The sequence below is a fragment of the Sander vitreus genome, chromosome 4, assembly GCF_031162955.1.
Source record: "Sander vitreus isolate 19-12246 chromosome 4, sanVit1, whole genome shotgun sequence".
NCBI classification, from domain to species: domain Eukaryota; kingdom Metazoa; phylum Chordata; class Actinopteri; order Perciformes; family Percidae; genus Sander; species Sander vitreus.
In genome coordinates this window covers 33432099-33452340 of record NC_135858.1, presented here as the reverse complement: position 1 = coordinate 33452340, position 20242 = coordinate 33432099, and the positions used below count along the sequence as shown (strand labels likewise).

Here is a 20242-nt window from a genome sequence, read left to right as displayed (position 1 = left end):
AATACATTAGCCAAAGAGGGACATACCTCCGCTTTTCGCGCTTTTACAATCAGTGGCTAGAACAGCTGTGTGTAAACGACAGAGATACTAAGAGGTAATTTCGGGTTCGGCCACCGTAGGAGTTAAAAACTTGCTCGGAATGGGAAGGGCTAGAAAGTAATATTCAGTTGGTTGTCATATACAATTTCGCCGCCAGACGGGAGAGATTCTTACACAACGTAGCTTTAAGCAATAGGAGTTAGGGTTTTTGAGCTAGAAGCAGGACTATCTAAGGTGCGCTAGAGCCTCGTCTCTGTGAAAACAGCTGTTGGTGTTGAGGCCTGAAGTCAGTTAGGAGTCAGTCAGTTGGTCAGTTAGTCCATCATGACATCATGTTAGCTGACAAATAACACCTCTTCTCCTTTCTTCATCTCCTCTCCTCCTTTCTTCCTCTCCTCTTCTCGTCCTCTCCTTTTCTTCTCTTCCTCCTATGGCAGTACGTGTCGCTAAAGTGATTTGCACACTGAAGGAGTGAAGGAGGGAGGGGGAGACTGTACGTTTGACAGGTCAAAAATGTCCATTTAATGATAATTATACCTCTGAAGTTCATCTGTAATTCAAAAACCGTGGGTCCAAACGGCAAAAATATTATCATCAACAGAGAGATAAAAGTCTGGCGAACGCATTGATGTGGTTTTTATGTTTGTGGTGTCAAATACTGTATATGCGACACAGAGCAGGTAACAAACAGGGAACCGTCTGCGTTTCTATCCGCAGTTGGTGTGAACAGAGCCAAAAGTTTAGGTCCAGTGGATTCCAGTTACATGTCTGCGACCGGCACAACATTTCCTACATTTTGACCAACCATGATGTATGAAGAGTTTGAACTGTAGGGATGAGAGCAATTTGTTTGAAAAATTTCAGAGAATTGCACTGCAGCTCTCCCCTCTGTCCTCCCCTCTAACTCTCAACATTCCATCCCCATACAAACACATTGGAAAATCTGAAACGGTCTGAAAACTGGACAATACATAAACTGTGATTTGGTAGAAACCGTGCTTGATATCAGAATGCCCATTCAGCCCAATAAAGGCCAAAGTCTTGTCTTTGGTTTAAACTTTTACATTTTTGTCTACATTAAAGTATAGGGATACAGTACGGCCCCAAAGAGGGGTTGTTTTGAGCTATGATAAGCAATTTCCCATTAAAGTCTTTGGGAAATTTCGTGCCGTTTTTTTGCCGATTTCGTGAAAACCGTGCGGCAAATCTCTTAGAAAAATCATAGCACACCATTCCCGATCATTACACACGTTTTGATGTATTGATGTGCATGTGTTGGCAACACTCCGTGACTAGTAGTGAGACAAAAATGTGGTGGAATAATAAGTATGGGGGATAATTGTCATTGTGCCAATTGCTGCTATTGCAGCACATCGGCACTGAATTACATGTTAAAATTGGCATTGATCTGTCACACTTACCACTGAATGGCATAATATTTCCCTTTTATTGTATTTTATCTGGGTGTATTAGGTGTGTTTCAGTGATGGTGATATTTAATTGCTGCCAACATCTGTCTACCAGCAGATCATTCCAGGGGGTGTTACATTAGGCTACAAATAAGCAGATTTTCATACTCTTAATACAACTATCAGACAATTACAAAAGTCTTGTTTAAAAAAGGATTAAAAGTTACTGAAAAGTAAATTTTTCATTTAACCCATTCTGCTCTTTAAGATTCATTCATGAAAACCAGTATTGGGTAAGTTACTTTTAAAAATAATTAGTTACAGTTACTAGTTACTTCTCCCAAAAAGTAACTAGTTATTCAGTTACAAATTATGAAAGTAACTAGTTACTTCAGAAAGTAACTATTGCGTTACTGAAAAGTACATTTTTAAATGCTCAAATGTGACCCCACCTCCACCTACCCCTCTTTAATGGAACTTAAAATACATGTGCATGTTCAAATATTTATGATAAATCTGATTATAATGAAATGGACACTTAATACAAAACATTATTAACAGAAACAATGTACACAAATCTAAACTATTTTAATGTTGCTGTAGGACAAAGTGAGACTAGCCTCCAATCAAATGCCATGTATGTAGATATTATGTTTATATAGTGGCTCGATACAAATAACACAACACCTCAACAGGCCACAACTGGGCAAAATTTAATTATGCTTGTTAAGCACTATACCAAAAATAAATAACAAATATATACACTCTTTGTAGTGTAAATAATGTAGGTGGCCTGATGTTTATACTTGTGCGCTGGTGCGTGCGTCGAGCCGGTGTGCCAGTTTAGCTGGTGATCATGTTAACTGGTGATATTTGCATGAAATCAGTGAATATTTAACAAGGCCCTGCCCTGCGTTCTGCTCTGCCTCCGCCCCTCGAGTGCCAGAGGCTCACATTTTCATGAAGTGTTTGCAAGTGAAACAAAATAATGGATATTGCTGAAAACATCACCAGTTTATGTGTAACACATGTCCGTTTAAGCATTATCCACACAAATACGACACATACTGTATGAACGGAAAAAAATAAAACGAAACAACGCACTAGAGATCTAGCTGGGATTCGAACCTTCGATGTCATGGACAAAAAAAAAGTTGATAGACTAGCTTCTACAGTATCTATACCACTACACTACAGACCAATGAAAAGCTTTTGGGAGAGAAATATACACCCATGTTAACTGGTGATATCACAATTTAACATGGGCAAATGCAAGCCTCGAAACAGTAAAGTAGATTCATCTTTGCCTCACATACCAAAACCTAACTGATGTACAACAAACAAGGCATGACCCCACTTAACACTTTATTCCGTTTTGGGGGTAAAAATTAAACACGTCAGTCATGCGCAAACGTGATAATTTATCATTGTTGTTGTGGGCCTACTCATACGAAGAATGTGTAGGTCTATCTCAGCACAAATAGTCTCAGTCTATTTCAAACTGTACCACAAGTCAACTGATTATAGTTGTGTTTAATTTCATTAAACCCATGGTATAGATGACGTAGAAGTCTGTCAACTTTTTTTGTCCATGACATCCAAGGTTCGAATCCGAGCTAGATCTCTAGAGCCTTGTTTCGTTTTATTTTTTTCTGTTCATACAGTAGGCCTATGTGTCGTATTTGTGTGGATAATGCTTAAACGACAATGTTTTCAGCGATATCCATTATTTTGTCTCACTTGCAAACACTTCATGAAAATGTGAGCCTCTGGCACTCGAGGGGCGGAGGCAGAGCAGAACGCAGGGCAGGGCCTTGTTAAATAGGGCGAGGGAGAAGTGAGAGAGTGACGGCGATTAGCTTTCGAGCGAGCAGCGACTCTAGAGTCGTAAGAGAAACAAAAGTGTCTCCCCTGTTCTTTCTGACGACGGTGGGAAATCTATAGCAGGAAAAGTTAACCCTCTCCTTGATTTCATAACGCCATACCTGTCTCTCTCTCGTTGACTGACTCGCTTGTGTTGTTCGTTGTGTATCCGACTATGCGTGCTTTCGAACACCCGCCCAACTCTACCTCTGATTGGCTAACCATGACATTTTACTCAACCTCAGCCAATCGTCAGCACGTATGCGCTTTCGTCGTGCACTGCCCACTAACCAAGAAAGAACAGTAAAAAAAAGTATTTGCCTCTCGGCTCAGACTCAGAGATCTAGTTGGTCTGATGAAAAAAGCAGCTTCAAATATATAACGCGCCGCATTTTTTGGCAGTAACGGTAACGGCGTTATTAAGATGGGAAGAGTAATCAATTAGATAACTCGTTACTGAAAAAAGGTAACGCCGTTATTTATATCGCCGTTGAAAACATGATTAACTAACAAAAAAAAAAAAAAAAGTATGCAAATTCTGTTAACATTCTTTTCATCTGTACTATTCTGCTCTAAGTTTGTTTTATTGTTCTGGCTGGCAGACACTCTTACATCCTCATTTTGCATCATATTTGCTTGACTTAACCCTCTTCCTCTAGCACCTGCACTCAAGTGGTCAGTGTCTTGAAGAAAAATAATTTTAAATAATTTTCTATAGTGTAATGATTACACTATATATTTGTCCTCTTTGTTTTACCCTGCGGCAAAAAGTATAATATATTATATAATGGTAAACAGTTAGTCGATTAACTAATCAACAACAATTCTGAAAAGTGATTCATAGCTTAAGGAGGCTGATTTTTAAATAATAATAATTAAAAAAAAGCTAAATATTTGGTGTTTTCCGCTTCTAAATTGTGAGGACTGGTTCTCTCTGTTTAATATAATATGAAAATGTTTTGGAGTGTTGCTGCTTAGGTAATACAAAGCAAAAAAGAAAGAAAAGTCACCTTCTTCATATGCTTGAAGTCTTACTGTGCTTCACTGACTGACCCTTGTGTGTATAAACCGTTTTTTACCTCAGCTGTGTGAGAGGTCTGACACTAATGGCCCAGCAGAGGGTGCACAAGTACAACATCTCAAAGACATTAAGAAAGAACAGCTGGGAGCTGTTGTACTGGATAGAGCACAGCGTTGTTGCTATAATTGCAGTCTTGGCTTTGCAGTTGTAAGCTTGAAAATGCCTTCTGCTGAACTACATGCTGAACACAGCTGAGACTGTGTTACATAGTCGAACAGAGACAATTATTATGGTTCACACTTTAACACTGACAGGTACACACACTGGGTTTGGCAGCTTGTACTAGTAGTGTTATTGGTAGTGGTGCTGAAGACAAAACTGGGGAATGAGACAGCTGTTCTTTAGTTCCATTGTATTTACAGTGTCAAATCATAACAGGGGTTATCTCAGGACATTTAAGAGATAGAATAGGTCTAGACCACACTATTATTTACAAAGACCCAACAATTCCTCCAAGAGCAATTGCACACAGCGGCTTTATGCACTGAAAAGACAAAAGTGAACATGTAAGATATAGGCCTGCAGCAGTTCAGCACCCACCCACTCACAGTCTCTCAGTTGCCACTTCCTGCAATGAGGCTCAGCACTTCAATTGCCAGCAAAAAAAAAGACAGAAATGGAGTGTACATGCGTATGGATGATAGAGAGATGAGCATATTCAAATGATACAACTGAATTTGCCATTTCATGTGCAAAAATGCTAGCCTAGAAATCTAGACGCAGCCTAGCGACAGCAAATGTAATTTGCAGCCAGGGTCGTCTAGCAACTCTCCGTTGGCTTGCGAGCTGGAAAAACCAAACTCCAGTCAGGCCAATCACATCGTGTATAGAGTCGGTGGGCGGGCTTCACATAAGACAAGAGAGTTGTGACGGTTCCGCGTGAATTCCCTGCTACTTGAAAATAAAGAAGATGGCTGCTGCTGCTGGCGAACAGCGGTCTTTCGAATAGGCTTTGGCCGCGACTCTGGAAAACTCGGAGTTAAGCTTTTCTTTGAGAAAAGAACAAAGAACGGCACTGAAGTCATTTTTAAAAAAGGAAGATGTGTTCGGAGTTTTGCAGACCGGATACGGCAAGAGTTTAATCTATCAACTAGCTCCGCTTACTTCTTCGTTGCTGTTGGTTGTAGCGCTATCCTATTGCGTGCGGAGGGAAATTGAAAGACAACCGTTTATCCCGCCCCTCGGATTGAGCCCTGCCAATGGTGTGTTCCTAGACCCAACATCTTGATGTGGGTCTTGGCTTGTCAGGCTACAAAAATGCAACAAGGGACCCTTTCAAAAACTAATAAAGTAAGCTGGATATTTATGGGTACCTTGGACCTAGGACCATGACAGAAAAGAGCTTGTCTATCGCAGTGCGCAGAGGCAGGCAACTTCACAGTCTTCACAATTTGAGATTTAAGGACGAGGAACTCTTTGTCTTAAGTGATTAAAGATGTACTTTAGTTGTAGTTCTTGCATGATGACATGGATAATAACAGCAATAATAACAAACCAAACAACTAAGTTCTTTTTCAGCAATGTGGACCAGGAGGAGGATCAGAACACATGTTGTTGGTCTCTGGTCACTGCTGACCATCAGCTGTAAAACCTGACTCAACCCTGTATCCTAGTAACCTGAGTAACATGACCAAAATACAATCTATCAACATTATTAAACACCTGCTGACTGTTGAAGAAGACATCTGTGCAAATACATACAGACTATACACATAGTGTGATTTAAAAACCTTTCTTCTGACTCAGTCTCTAAACACAGGACTGGAACTCTACTTCCACCCTGCAGGACTGTCAGCTGTGTGCTAGAAAACATGCACGGTACGAGGTGTCTTGTTACCATGTCAACACAAAGCATGCTCTCAGTGGACCAGCCTGCAGTTGCCTTGGAGACCAGCTAGTCTGTGGCAGTGAAATGGTATAAAAAGTATTTGTTTTCTCATCTCAAAGTTGCAGTCAATCCCACACGATGACATACTGTTCAAAACTCTGATCCCTTAGATCAGAGCTATCGGCAGTAGGGAATATATATATATATATATATATATATATATATATATATATATATATATGTGTGTGTGTATGTATGCATTCACATTTAAAAAGCTATAGCCAATCATTTTGTATTAAATCAAATGACTAAGTGTCATATGAAAGTGGTTGTTCGTATTGACAAACCCACAGAGAATTATCACCATCTCTGCTACTTCTCTCCGCTCTAAACAACGTTTTAGCTTCTTTTAGCTCAGTGTTTTGGTTTTCCTGTTTTGGTTGAGTCTTACCGCTCTCATCAGTAGTCGTTTCCAGCAGCATCAAGCAGCTGTATGTACTTCCTGACACCCGACACCAAACAGAAGAAAAGTTAAGTTAGCGACTAGAATCTAGCTGCCAAAGAGCCAGATCTTTTTCACATATCAACTTTGTAAGGTTGTTGTGTTTACAGCTTAATGTGCCATAGTAATGTAAATGTAATTCCAGTGCAGTCATGGTGTAGTTTATGCCAACAGCATAATGTACCACTCAGACACGATACTCGTCTTCTTTCATGCTGTCCACATAAGGATCTCCCAACTGTGTCTCTGACACTGGTTAGCATTGGCCATTAGGTGGCATGGCTATGTGGACAAAACGTGGGTGTGTATGTGGAAAAAGTACGTGTTGCATTTGTATTTTTATGTCGTCATGAACTGTTAAAAAATAGCAATGATCTGCTGTTGACATTTGGGTCAAACAAATGGTTGCGTATAACTGTGTGAGATTTTACATTTTGTTCACTGGTTTAATCATTGACAACTTGAAGGAAACTGCTGCCACTAATAACACATCATTCCTCAGGATTTGTCAGATTCCTGAGTTTGAAACGGAGCAATTGCAATCTGTATTCTGCTTTTTAAATTCACTATTTTGCTGTTTAAATCCAGCAACAGCAAATGCAGCCAAGAAATGAGACACTGTTTTTCCAGAAAAGGGCAACTGTACTACTATATAAGCGTGTGCGGTGTGAACTGATGTAACCCTGCAAAATAAAACATATTGTAAGGGGGCTATGGTTGGAGGTGGGAAATTCACTCCAGCCACTCACAACTCATCCATTTGCTCTCTGCCTGAGAGAGTGAGAGCAGTGCACATGCAGCAAAGCGGCCACAGCAACATTAGCTTCGCTGCACCCTTGTTTTTGTGGGTGTATGAAACACAGTGTGTAGGAGGAAGAAGGTAGGTGGGGGCGCAGGTTTATAAGTGGGCTAGAAGTCCAATACTGCCTCAAACTGTTGATTGTAAAGTCAGTCAGAGGCATGACTTGCCTCTGTGACTGCACTTCCTCTGCCAAACAGTCGCTTTCACTTCTGCACAACACTTTGTGTTAGCTTTAAATCCTTCCATGTGCGCTCAGGGCCTCTGTGCTCTTTCACTCTGTGTAATCTATGTTTTCAACTTGTCCTCCGGAAGTCTTTGTTGGAGAGCTACACACCCACCCAGCCAGCCCTCACTCTCCTCCTCTCTGCCTCACCACTTTCATAGTACATCTTTTTTTTTTTTTCACTCATTTGCATTTCTTCCACTTCCTCAACAAGAAACCGTTCACGTGAAAGAGCTGTGAGAGACAATCAGACTGGAACACACGGCATTGGATAGGACAGGAGCGATTGACAGCAGCAGGAACCCTGAGGATGGGGCTGTTCCCTGCAGAAGACCAAGCTGGATGACTGCTGATTGAAGTGCAAAGTACAAAAGGTGAGTGACCTTTGCGTGACAGTGATGGCAACACCATCAGATATTTCCTCTTTTCAAACATTCTGCCATCAGAACAGCAGTTGGAAATCAGATTAACAGAGCAGATAAGAAATGAGACAGATCTAGAAAGTCTTCCTTTTTGTTTACATGTTGATGCTTAAAACCTTTTTTTCAGGACAGTTTGACCTCTTTAAAACCAATTCCAGGACACACTTGTGCATAACTGACTACATGTGTGAAAGCACATTACAGTAAGAGGGTAGATCTAAGTTCCAAGTAAATCATGTTCAAATTAAAGTACACTCACACAGTGCTTCTTGTTTTCACTCGAATATGAACTTTCCTCAGTGAAACGTATCTAACGTGGGTGTTCTACAGCTGTACAACTAAAAAAGCCTGCTCCTCATGCCAAGTGTACCTCTGTGGGTGAATTATGCAAAGTCATCATACATGTAGAAGCAGCATGACGGCAACAGGAAATGAAATTTGCTTGACCTGATATGAAGCTATTTATCTTTTCATGTAGGTGGCTTTACCCTTTGATTAGATTACTGCACAAATATGACAGTCTGTCAGGAGACAAAGCTTCCACATGCTACTGTGAACATCAAGGGAATGCCATTTAATTGGTGCAGACTGGAGACAGAACAACCGCTAATATCAGCAGACACATTTCATTTGGGTATATAAAAGCCTCTGATCTGACTCCCTCATCCCTCTCTTGATGTGAGTCACTCTCCTGCATTCCCTCCTGTATATAGACCTTGCTATCCACGTTTGTGTCTCATATATTTCCACTGCCTGCTTGGCAGTATCACTCAATGGTATCACTCAGATATAGATGTGTTTTTATTTTGGTGCTGCAGAAATGTGGACATCATTGCAAACCGTGTCTCCCTGGATTGTATCACCATGCAGAATCCAGACTGGAGTAATTGCTATATTAGCCATCTGTCCTAAAGGGTACAGCATATCTGTCATATCATTTACTGCTTTCGTTCATTTATCCGTTGCTATGCTCCTTTTATTCTGTTATTGTCCCCAAATAGATGGATCTGCCCTGTTTGATCTGAGGTCTAATGCAAACTGTTCTTATCTTACAGGTAATTAGAGACCTGGCACTGGTGCATCACGACACCAGCAGGGTTACCATGGAGACTGGCAGGCCAGGATTGGCGAGTGTTCCAGTGCACATCAGCTCCGTCGCAGCGCAGACAGAGAAAAAGATGGAGGTCCAGGCCCCACTGACTGCTCTTTACATCCACACAGCACAGCCTGCAGCCGCCCGGGAGCCGGCCACACTCCATCTGGCCATGCCGCCACTTTACTCCAAGGAGACGCTTCCCTTTCTGACACTTCATATTGCTGGGGGACTGCAGTCTCAGCTGGGATTGAGTCTGCCAGCTGCTGCTGCACCCAGACCCAAGTCGGCAGGAAAGCACATGTGTCCTCACTGTGGACGGGACTGTATGAAGCCCAGTGTGCTGGAGAAGCACCTCCGCTGCCACACTGGGGAGCGGCCTTACCCCTGCACCACTTGTGGAGTTTCCTTCAAGACTCAGAGCAACCTCTACAAACATAAGCGTACTCAGGCTCATGCCCGCCTCTCGTCTGAATCAGAGCAGAGCAGCGTAGACATGTCCAGCTCCAGTTTGTCTCTAGATGAGCGCAGCGAGAAGTCCGGCAGCATGGAAAAGGATGCCACACTACCTGCTGCTGAGATCACCTGTCCAGCCAGTGCTGCAAACGTATACTCTGTAAAGACGCAACGTTCTGTCAGTGAACAGAATTTGATGACCCCTGCAGGTCAGATAACAGAAGCAAATGAAAGAGAAGGAGAAAAACAGAGGATGGGAAATGAAAACCCTCCGCTGACTGCCAGTCGACATCTTCCCCTTCAAAGACAAGAAGCCACTCTGTTCTCCAAGCAGTGGGAGAGCTCCGAATCAAGAAGAAAATCCCAGAGCCACGAGAGCACAGACTCAGGCTTCAGTGAGAGCAGTGAGCACTATCCGAGCCCTGGCAGCGTTTTACCTGACCACAGTATGGATTCCCTCACCGAGTCCACTAAGGAGCATCTTGAAGAAACCCCCAGGACAGAAACGCCTTTGGCCCCAGGACAGGATGGACAGGAGCCCAAATACACTGCAAGGGAGCAGGAGCAGAAGACACTGGAGGAGCGCATATCTAAGCTGATTTCAGAAAATACAGCTGTTGTGGAGGACAAACAGCTGGAGAATGTAAGGCCACGGAAGACAGTTCTGTCAAAGCAGGGTAGCATTGACCTCCCCATGCCGTACACGTACAAGGACTCCTTCCACTTTGATATGAGGATCAGTAAGACTCCCAATGTTGGGTTACAAAGAAACAGGAAGCATGAGTTCTACAGTTCTGTGCCCACTCAGCACTCCAACACCATGGAGCATGCTCCCCTGACCCGCAGCAACTCCCTACCTTTCAGCGTCACCCTCCTGCAGCCTGAGAGGAGCAGCCCAACCACCTCCTGTCACAGGGATTATGTAACACTTATGCGGAGGGGAAGCTCCGGCCACATCAATCCTACAGGTTTCTCAATCAACCCTGTAAACCAGCATTCATCCACCCATCGCCCACTGGTCCGGCAGACGGCAGTAGACGGCAACCACGCAACAGACGGTCTCTTCATGAATTCATCTGTGGAGGAGGCGTGCACCAGCAGTCTCAGCTGCGATGGGGATGGTGGTGACATTTGCGGCGAGCCAAGCAACAGAAAGTTCCGGAGGAAGAAAGCACAGAAGTTTGCCTACAACAAGTGGTACATGTACGGGGGAGGGACATTTAAGAAGCTGTACAGTGCTGAGAAAGGTGGCGATGACAGTGTTATCAAAAGCAGGAAATGTTCGACAAACCCAGAGCATGAGGTTGTTCAGGGCCTGCAAAAAGTTAATAAGGAGACAGTAACAACAACAGGATCAACAATCACTTTCAACAGCAGCAGTGCAACTCTGTGTCATCCAGGCTGCCCTCCTGCCAAACTATCTGTGGTCTCTGCTGGGGATTTGAATCTAATAACCAGCAAGCTTCAGACATCATGCAGCTCTCTCAAGTCTCCACTCCAGAGAAACCTGTCTTTGTCAATACTGCCATTATCTTCAATTGGATCATCGGTTAGCCACCAAGCAGACAGCATGAGCAGAGCAGAACCTGGGAGAATGATTGATGAAGAAAAACATACTGACTCCACCTTGCAGCTCCGTGGAGCCCATATTCCCTCCGACAGGAAAAAACTGAAAACTGATGACAAAATAATTTGCCCTCTGGAGATTAAAACCAACCCAAACACACCAACTCATCCCCTTCCCTCTGTCAGTGGCAGTGCCCCTCAGCAGGACACAAATCTTAGTTATATCAACCTTCAAAAACATACTCAGTTAAAAGCAGCTCTCTTCCCAACATGCATAATCAATGCAAATACACCATCTGTTATTTCTAGCATCTCGCCAGCCACTTCCACACCCTCCCCTGCCAAGGCCAGCTTCCTGCCCAAGTACCAGCTCAGGTTACCTAATGCTGCTGAACCTGATTCAAATCCTTCACCACATGTTTTGGATAAACCGACAGGAACTTTCACCTCTGCTCTGTCAAAATCTCACACTGAGCAAACCTCACTCTCGTTCAAAACGTCTGATCCTGTCACCTCACCGTTGATGCCGACTTGTGATATCAAAAAGACAAATACTTTTAGCTCCACACAAGACCAGCTCCTCTTGTCTTGCACAGCCACAACCGTGTGTCAGGCTAAAACATCAAGACTAAGTCCAAATGCTGTAGAGCACAGGCAATTTGCAGCAAACACAATAACCACATCCTGCCTACAAAATGATCAGGCAGGATTATGCAGCACTTTAATACACACCTTGAAATCTGCACGGAGCTCAGCGCCTATGCAGTTACCCAGACCTGATGCACCCTCGAACATTCCTGCAACACCTACCATAACCACAGCAAACAGTAAGTCATCTGCTGCTGACATTACAGCTTTCTCACAAGGTTTAACTAACCCTAACCCCCCTCTGTCACACACAAAATCGCCAGCATCAGACCAGTCGAGCCCTATAAACAGTGCATACGGCAGCTCAAACACTCCGGCTGTTCCTTGTCACATTGTACCGTATAACCACATGCAGCCGGATGCTCAGAACGTGTTTCATGTTCACACAGCAGACCTCCAGATCTGCCTCCAAATCATATCTGACGAGCAGCTGGCTCTCATGGAACCCCAAATCGAGAGGCAAGCAGGTAGCGCCCTCTCACAGAGACGGGATGTGAAAGCAGTGGCCCCGGAAGTGATCCAGAATAAAGCTCAAAGCTCTGTCACCATGGAAAGTAGCAACGATGGAAGGGACCATCACCAGCAAGGACATCAACAGCAGGGGGACCAAAGTGAGTCTTTACCCACACTTGACATGGAAAGAAAAAAAACTCCACTGTCTGCACAAACTGGGAAGGCAGAGCCAAATCTCCCCCTGACTAAAGACAGTATTTCCACTCAGGCTACAGTATCAGCTCAATCTACACCTCCTGAAGCACTAGGCTCGTCGCTACACCCACACCAATACGCTCATGTAAACACGTTCACTATGACTCAGAGCTCTACGGGCGATATTATGTCAACTGCTGCTTCACTCAAAGGTGTAAAGTCAGGAAGGAGCCACACGTCAAAGGAGGAACATGCCCTTTCTCTGAACCGTTGTGCTGAGGAGCAGCTTTTGCGGGACAGAAGGGTCAGCCAAGGTGGATTGATCTCTCAAACACTCTCTGGCCAACACAAGCTCAGCGGAACCTCTCTCTCTCACTTTAAAAATCAAGCAGCTTCATGTAATGTAGGCACAATGAAAGCCACGGGCGAAGCCTCTGCATACGAAAGTAGCAGGTTAGAAAGTGGAGAAACCCACCCCCGTCTGCAGGTCGGCCTCAGTCAGGCCTCCGGTGCTGCAGGTGCTGATGAACTCTCTGGGTCAGTTTCTTCAATTTCCGTCAATAAATGCAAAGCTTCAAGACAGCTGAACTCACATGCAACCATCTACGGCAGTAATTCAGTGGAATCAACATTATCAGAGGCATTCATTTCAATAAAACATGCAAACATGGGATGTGACAGGGTGGGACCTTCAGAGGATTCCCAGAAAATGACTCTAAGTGAATTACAGGATGTAATTCACTTAGAGTCAGAAAACAGTTCAACCCACTCAGAAAAACAACTCGCTCACTTTATTTCAGTGTCTTCTAATATCAGGTTAGAAGGACCCAAAGACATCCCAGCTGTGCTTACAAGTATTCAGAGCACTCCTGCAGGTAAATATATGACTATTTTAAGTATACAAAGTTGTATGTGACCTGAATGATATACTGTACATTGTGAAAAGTTGTCATTGATTAGGCTTTGTAGTCCAGCACATTGGATTTAAATGTAAACAATGACTATGAGGGTAATAGCTGATTTCAGGGTGTTTGATAGTGTTCACATCCACTTTAGGTTAACACTTTGTGTCTTATAGTCCCTCGATTCTGGGACAATGACCCTAACCATACAGTTTACACAGGGCAACCAACTGCCAAGGGCCCCTGAAGCCTGAAGTTTATAATGTGTTAGTCTCGCTTTGCCAGACCTTCCTCCACAGCACCGCGGAGGAGGGTCTGGCTAGTCCACATAGCATTCCGGGATGAGAGATAAACGTGCTCTGGTTTATTGGTATACTTTTAAACCAATCACAATCGTCTTGGGCGGCACTAAGCGCTGGACGGAGCCACGGTGCCTCTGCAAAATAGCCTCAGGAAGGAACTTGTTTTGGTGGAACATGTTTTAGTCGTGCAACTAGCTGTCTGGATTTACCCTGCAGAGATCTGAGGAGCAGTTAACCATAGTCCTCATAAATCCAACAGAGTTCAGAACGCCAACACAAAGAAAGCCAAAGGTAACAGATATCCGGCCTAAATGATTGAAATCCGGTGGAATTTCCGGCGCCAACAAACCAATCCCGGAAGTGGAACATCGTGGCTATAGACTTATATTGGGCCTCATTCACCAGTACCTTCCTAAGTTTTCTCTTAAGAAAGTCCCTAAGAAAAGTCTACGTCTGATTCATGACGTGTTCTTAAACAGCAGAATTGTTCGCAGGTGTTTTCTTAGAATGATGAATCCCAATGTCTTCGTAAATTGAAAGCTCGTGCTCGTTGCGCCTATTTAGCATAGGTAAACGCCGCGTTAATTCCCATGAACGGGCATGAGATGGCAGTGCCGTGTCGTGTGCACACTTAGAGAAATGTCCAAAAGACGTGGCAAAGACGGTGGAGGCCTCGACTCCAAAAGAAAGAAAAACTTTAGTAATTCTGAAATGGAGGTACTGCTGCAAGAAGTTAACGAAAAACGAGACATAGCGTCAGCAATGGATACAAAGCAGCAAATAAAACCGATGCATGGAATGCAATTACTCATGCAGTGAGTGCTATATCCAGAGAAGGGCGCAGAACCGATGAAGTAGAAAATAAATGGTTTGATCTGAAATTTGAGGCAAAAAAAAATATTTCAAAACATAGAAGATACTCTTGGCGTATAAGTAGCGTGATCAATCACTTATTACTGGATGGCAGGCTTCTCTGTTAACATAATTGATGTGAATTGAAGGCAAAGCAAGGCAAGTTTATTTATCTAGGCCTAGCACAATTCATACGCAATGCCAATTCAAAGTGCTTTACAAATGAGCAGTAGTGTGTATTTAGTCAAACAAGCAAACAAATGTATAATTATGTGTAAAATAATGAAAATAATAAGTTACAAAATGGAGAGAAATGTAAAATTGTAAATTAGAACGGACGAAAACGGTATAGCTACTTGTTTTGAGCAGCTCTAAATTGTGCGTAAGAGGGCTCTTGAGTGTGCGTAGATTCTGTTCTTACCTAAGAACAAATCCAAATAAGAAAACATTGGTGAATGCCAGAGTCTTCGTGAAAACTGCGTAAGTGGGGTTTAAGAACCCATTTGTTCTTAAGAACGTTTGGTGAATGAGACCCAATGTGTTGACATGGTGCATCTTCCTATGAATGTGTTTAGCCCAGAGTGTACAGGGAGAAGGTGCTGGAGGTGTTAACAGGGGGCCACAGCTCATTGTGCCTCATTGCCCCAAGTAATTGTAAAATATTTGCTAAAAAAAAAAATGATTTGATTGCATTCATCCTAAGGTGTAAGATACATTTGCATGTAAAAGGGCTACAAGTACTGTTTGTCTGGTGTGGATGTGAACAGCCTCAAATGAACCTCATGGTCATTGTTTAGATTCTATTCCCATGTCCCGGAGTACAGAGACAACAAGAATGTGTCTCTGTAATCTAATACTGATATACAGACTGCTCTGGATTGCTTTTACTAACAAGTTTGAATCTGCGCACATTTCAAGACAAACCAGTTTTTACCACAAGATGGCATTATAAGACCACTGGTTTGCAGAGTGGAGGCCTTGTCTGGTTCTGTGTAATGCAGAATCATCAAAACCCACAACTGATGTGGAGGTCTTGTATCTAACACTATCTGAATCTAGTTATGGACAAAATAATCAAAGGTCATGGTTCATTTAAAAATGTCTCCATAGTGAAAACTCACTGTCCACGTGGCTTTCATTCGACCATTGTTGTCCTTGTTACTGTGACATGTGGGCTGCCCACAGGCTTGCACAGAAAGGTAGTGTCCTGCAATGTGTTTCATTCTACGCCTGTCACAGCACACAGCACCAATTTACCCACTCTTTAAATGACTGGAGTTTGAGATTATCGTGTGGGCTCCATCCTCTGCCTCCTGGCTGAAGTGAAACAACAAACTACGTTTCTAATTGTCCTGGAAAGACTTGTCACCAACACTAGTGTTCAGGCACATGATAGTAAAAGAGGACAGGGGAGGAGGGGTCCATGTCAGTTTTCTCCGAGCAGTATGCCTTAAGAGTTTGGCAGAGCAAGGGAATTCCAATTTGAGAAAGTCTACAAGCCCATTAATTTTTCATAAAGACAATTACTGTTAAAGCCTCCACGGCATATTATATCTAAGCACATTTGTCCATGTGTATCACGCAACACGGTCTCACGGCAGTTATTTTTAATCTATTGATTCGTGTACACGGACACGTCTATTTCGTTTATTTCGTAGTGGTCAGCACGTAATGGGAAGCATCTATACGGAGGTTGGGTTTAGGAAAAGAACAACGGGGAAAGTTTACGCGGGCCACGATCCCCAGTCTTCGGGGTGAAAGTCCTGTATTGTTTGACCCATCCACCACCCCAACCAACCTCCCTGCGCGGATTTTCGGCATTTCATACTACTCGCTACCGTAGTCGTGCTGTGATCACGAAAGATGCTTCCCATTGAAATACATTAGTTTAAAATACATGCTGACCACCACGAAATAAACGAGATAAACGTGTCCGTGTACACGAATCAATAGATTAAATAATGCGACCATTTCACGAACTGCCATGAGACTGGGTTGGTATCATGACGATATGATTTGCAATTAATATAACACATTTCATTCATTATTTTGCCATTTACTATGATATTTGTTATATTTGTTGTTGTGCTTTTATCCAAAGTCAGCTACAGTTTGTACATTCAGCTGTAGTTTTTTAGGTGAATGATTAGCATTAACATTGTGGATTCATCGTCCTAAAGAAAACAACTGCTTTTTTTTTTATTTGGTTTTCTTCCCCAAGTGCTTATAGAAGGACCCCCCCTGGCCCAGACACTGGGACATGGAGAGGCCCCTGGGCATCCAGACTGCACAGACTGCAAGCCCAAGAAGAGCCAAGAGGGTGGAAAGACAAATGTCCAATGCATGGAGGGGCGAGGTGGTGGAGTGGTGGCAGGAGAGGATAAGAACAGGGAGGTCAAGACAGACAAGGTGCCGGGACAGCAGGACAAGGCCGAGTCAAACTGCACATACGCGTGTTTAGCTGAGATGACAAAGCCAGAGGTGAGATTTAATGAATGTATTCACTGCTCAGTGGCTTCATGCTCATTATCCAATTATTGTATTGTTTCAGTGTTTACATTGCACACATTGGTGTCATTTGACAAATGATTGCACAGCCCAGACAAAAAAATGAAGGGTCCTCACTACTGAGACTTTGTAACCACCTCCTTCTTGACATGTATATACTATATATATATATATATATATACACAGTATATACTACACATAAACCCTCTCTAAACTGCATACAGGCTAAAGTGACATGGCACACAAATGCCAAAACTGATTCTTTCCAATCCGGCATTCTTTCTAAATACTTTCATTGTTTTAATTATTCTTAAACTCCTCTTAAACGTTCCACAAATCCCTCTGAGCCAGATGTATTCAGACTGTCCTGACCTGGGGAACAGCCAGATGTATTCAGACTGTCCTGACGTGGGGATCAAGCAGGTTTCAGACATGATTGTTGTTACAGAATTGTTTTTCATTTTTTAATGACTTACCAAGAAATGAAATATTCGCAGCACAATCAACATATGAGCCCCCGAAATGTGTGGAATAGAAAAGTATGTGGTAGAAAAAGAAAAAAGATTTACAAATTTATATCACAGAAGCACACATGGTTGCAAGTCAGCTATAAATCATGAGGCTTTATGAGCTTTTTGCCAAAGTTGAAAACATCAGCAATCCATTATAACAGAAGCAGAACTCCACCATAGGATTTCAAACGTCATGGTGTGTAATTGAAAGTTACAAGAGCAACTTAACGCTCCACTGCGATGGTTTTATCGCAATTCATAACTCACTGGACACACTAGGTATCGTGGTACTTGAGCTATGCAGGAAGGCAGCAAATGAGAAGACAGGGAGGATGATGACTGTATTATTGTTATATTCTTCTTTCCTCTTAACAGGGAGAAGACAGAAGGGTAAAGTTGGATTCCTTTAAAGACTATTGGCTATCTGAGCAGCATCTTCATAATCTTTCCCAGACACACTCAGGAATGTCTGAGTACCCTCCACAGAGCCCTCATCAAGCTCCAAGCAAGTCCAACAACCTGAATCATTGTGCCAGAAGCAGTCAGAAGAGCCTTTTCAATTCTCCACAGGCTGCACTGGACATGAACAACTTCTATTTCTCACAACAACACTGGGAAAGCAGCATCCTCCATAACCAACAAACACAGATCTTATTTGAATCGGATTCAAGTCAAGGTATCAGAGCACAGGCCCCATTAACAGAAACACAACATGCTCTTTCACAGATTGAGTCCAGCCCTCAGCAAACACCAACATGTTCCCACCAGGACCAGCAGCAGAGCAGCATCTCAGTTAACAACATCCCAGCAGTGAGCTCAAGTGTCTCGCCTGATGTCAACACATCACCCTCCACTCACCCCAGCCAACTTTTTTATTCTGTTCGAGTCAGTAGAGCTGCTGCTGGATTGACAGGGGAAATGTCATCAGAGCCCTTCACATCCCCAGAACCTGATGACTATCAAGACACCAAGGATACAGCAGCAACTGACTGCACGAGTCAGAGCAGTGACATTACCAACAAATGCCACTCTTTTTACTTGTCTGGCCAGCTTCGTGACTACGAGCCAGAGTGTCTGCCCAGTGGAGTACGGCCTGTGCAAAGCTGCCTGGAATACATAGAAGACACCAGCAGTAGTGACGATGAAGGAAAGCTTATCATCGAACTTTAGGGCAACACGCACATATTTATCTGCTGCAGAGACATGTTTTTCAGAGTGGAAGCAGAAATACTATCGATGGCCGAGTTAAGTTAGTGGGCAGAGCCAAAAGAACCACATATGTAAACTCAAAATAACTGCCATTGACTATAGAATAATATATTAAACGGTCAATGGGCAACTTGCAAGAATAGTAGGTTGAATAATGCTGCGTTCATGTCCAATCACACAAACGAGTTCCAAGATAGTAGTGTGACGGTATCTCCCACATGACATCACTGAACCAATCACAGCTGCAAAGCCACCATCGCAGGCACTTATAAAATCCAATATTAAGACTAATGCAGATGATTAATTAAGTGGAGCAATACACTGTTTGTATCTGGTTTCATTTGTAAACAAACAAGTCCAAATATATAACATGATTAAAAAAAAAAGCTAATTTAGCCTTACTTTCCATTTACCTGGTGTGACTACAAAGCTAATGGGGCTAACCATCTGGGATCGATTCGTGATCGCTACCGAGTGTCAATAACTGGAGGTTTTTCCCGTCACTCAGCCGACATGGCTTGAATGCAGCATTACACATGTAGGGGCTTGCCTGCAGCCTGTAATACCCACGCCAAGCAACAGTCACCATTTAGGAATCACTTACAAGCCCTGAAGACAGCATGGCTGTTGTTTCTGTTAGCACAGTGTGCATGCTTCACATTACTCGCTCCCCCCTGCTTCCCCTCATGTCTGTTTTGCTTCATGAATATGTTGACAAAAAGATTGTGGCTGCTTCTGCTTCTACTCTAACCAATGAGATGACTTCTGCACCTATGAACTGTTGTACTACTTCTCACACATCATTTGTGCCGCCTACCTTCCCTCACTCACTCTCTCTCTCTCTCTCTTTCATTAAGTACACTCTGTAACTTTCCCAGACAACACCTGTGTGTGTGACTCATGTGCACATGCTGCCAAATAGCTGTTAGTAGATCTCTGCTGGCAATCAGATCAGCCAGGTGAAGCGGCCATTGGCTGGAGGGGCATGACCCTTTTCCCAGTCTGGGTTTTGTATTGAGTCAGCAGCTATGATTAGGCACCGGTACTCACGACAACAGGAAATGGGTGTATGTGAACATTTCTGTACATAATTCCACATCTATAACTCACGCTGACTTACTTGTCAATCCTCATCCTGGTATTGGTCATAAAACATTTTGGACTTGACAGGTTTATGTGTGCCGGAGTGCGAGCTGATTTATTATTGTGTGAAAAATGTGAATATTTGTTTAGTTTTCATTTTCTAATTTTATATTCTTGTGTAAGTAAGCAAAACTGATAAAAACAAATACATTCATCTTCCATTTATTGCATTTATTGTTTTGTGTTTCTAACCATTTTAACAACAGGAGAGGTCAATTAAAGCATTTCTCCTGG

At 43.0% G+C, this 20242-nt stretch overlaps 2 protein-coding genes across 5 annotated transcripts in view; one reads left to right on the top strand and one right to left on the bottom strand.

Moving 5' to 3' along the window:
- cstf1 (cleavage stimulation factor, 3' pre-RNA, subunit 1) overlaps positions 1–10751 on the bottom strand; it is a 25240-nt gene extending 14489 nt beyond the window's left edge. Inside the window, exon 1 of one of the 2 annotated variants that reach the window (XM_078249396.1) lies at positions 10576–10751. The gene's annotated coding sequence lies outside the window, so the exon portion shown is untranslated. Of the gene's footprint in view, positions 1–3433; positions 3600–10575 lie in introns of those variants that run through there. The other variant, XM_078249395.1, reaches the window with a different exon arrangement.
- znf831 (zinc finger protein 831) lies at positions 7754–20242 on the top strand. 3 transcript variants are annotated; one of them, XM_078249393.1, is made up of 6 exons: positions 7754–8121; positions 8648–8847; positions 8988–9084; positions 9225–13455; positions 16858–17117; positions 18032–20242. In XM_078249393.1, exons 4-6 carry the CDS (start codon positions 9273–9275, stop codon positions 18824–18826), a joined length of 5238 nt encoding a protein of 1745 aa, XP_078105519.1. In that variant the 5' UTR covers positions 7754–8121; positions 8648–8847; positions 8988–9084; positions 9225–9272; the 3' UTR covers positions 18827–20242. The 3 variants fall into 3 exon arrangements, with proteins under 3 accessions (XP_078105519.1, XP_078105520.1, XP_078105518.1); XM_078249394.1 differs by lacking the exon at positions 8648–8847; XM_078249392.1 differs by lacking the exons at positions 8648–8847; positions 8988–9084.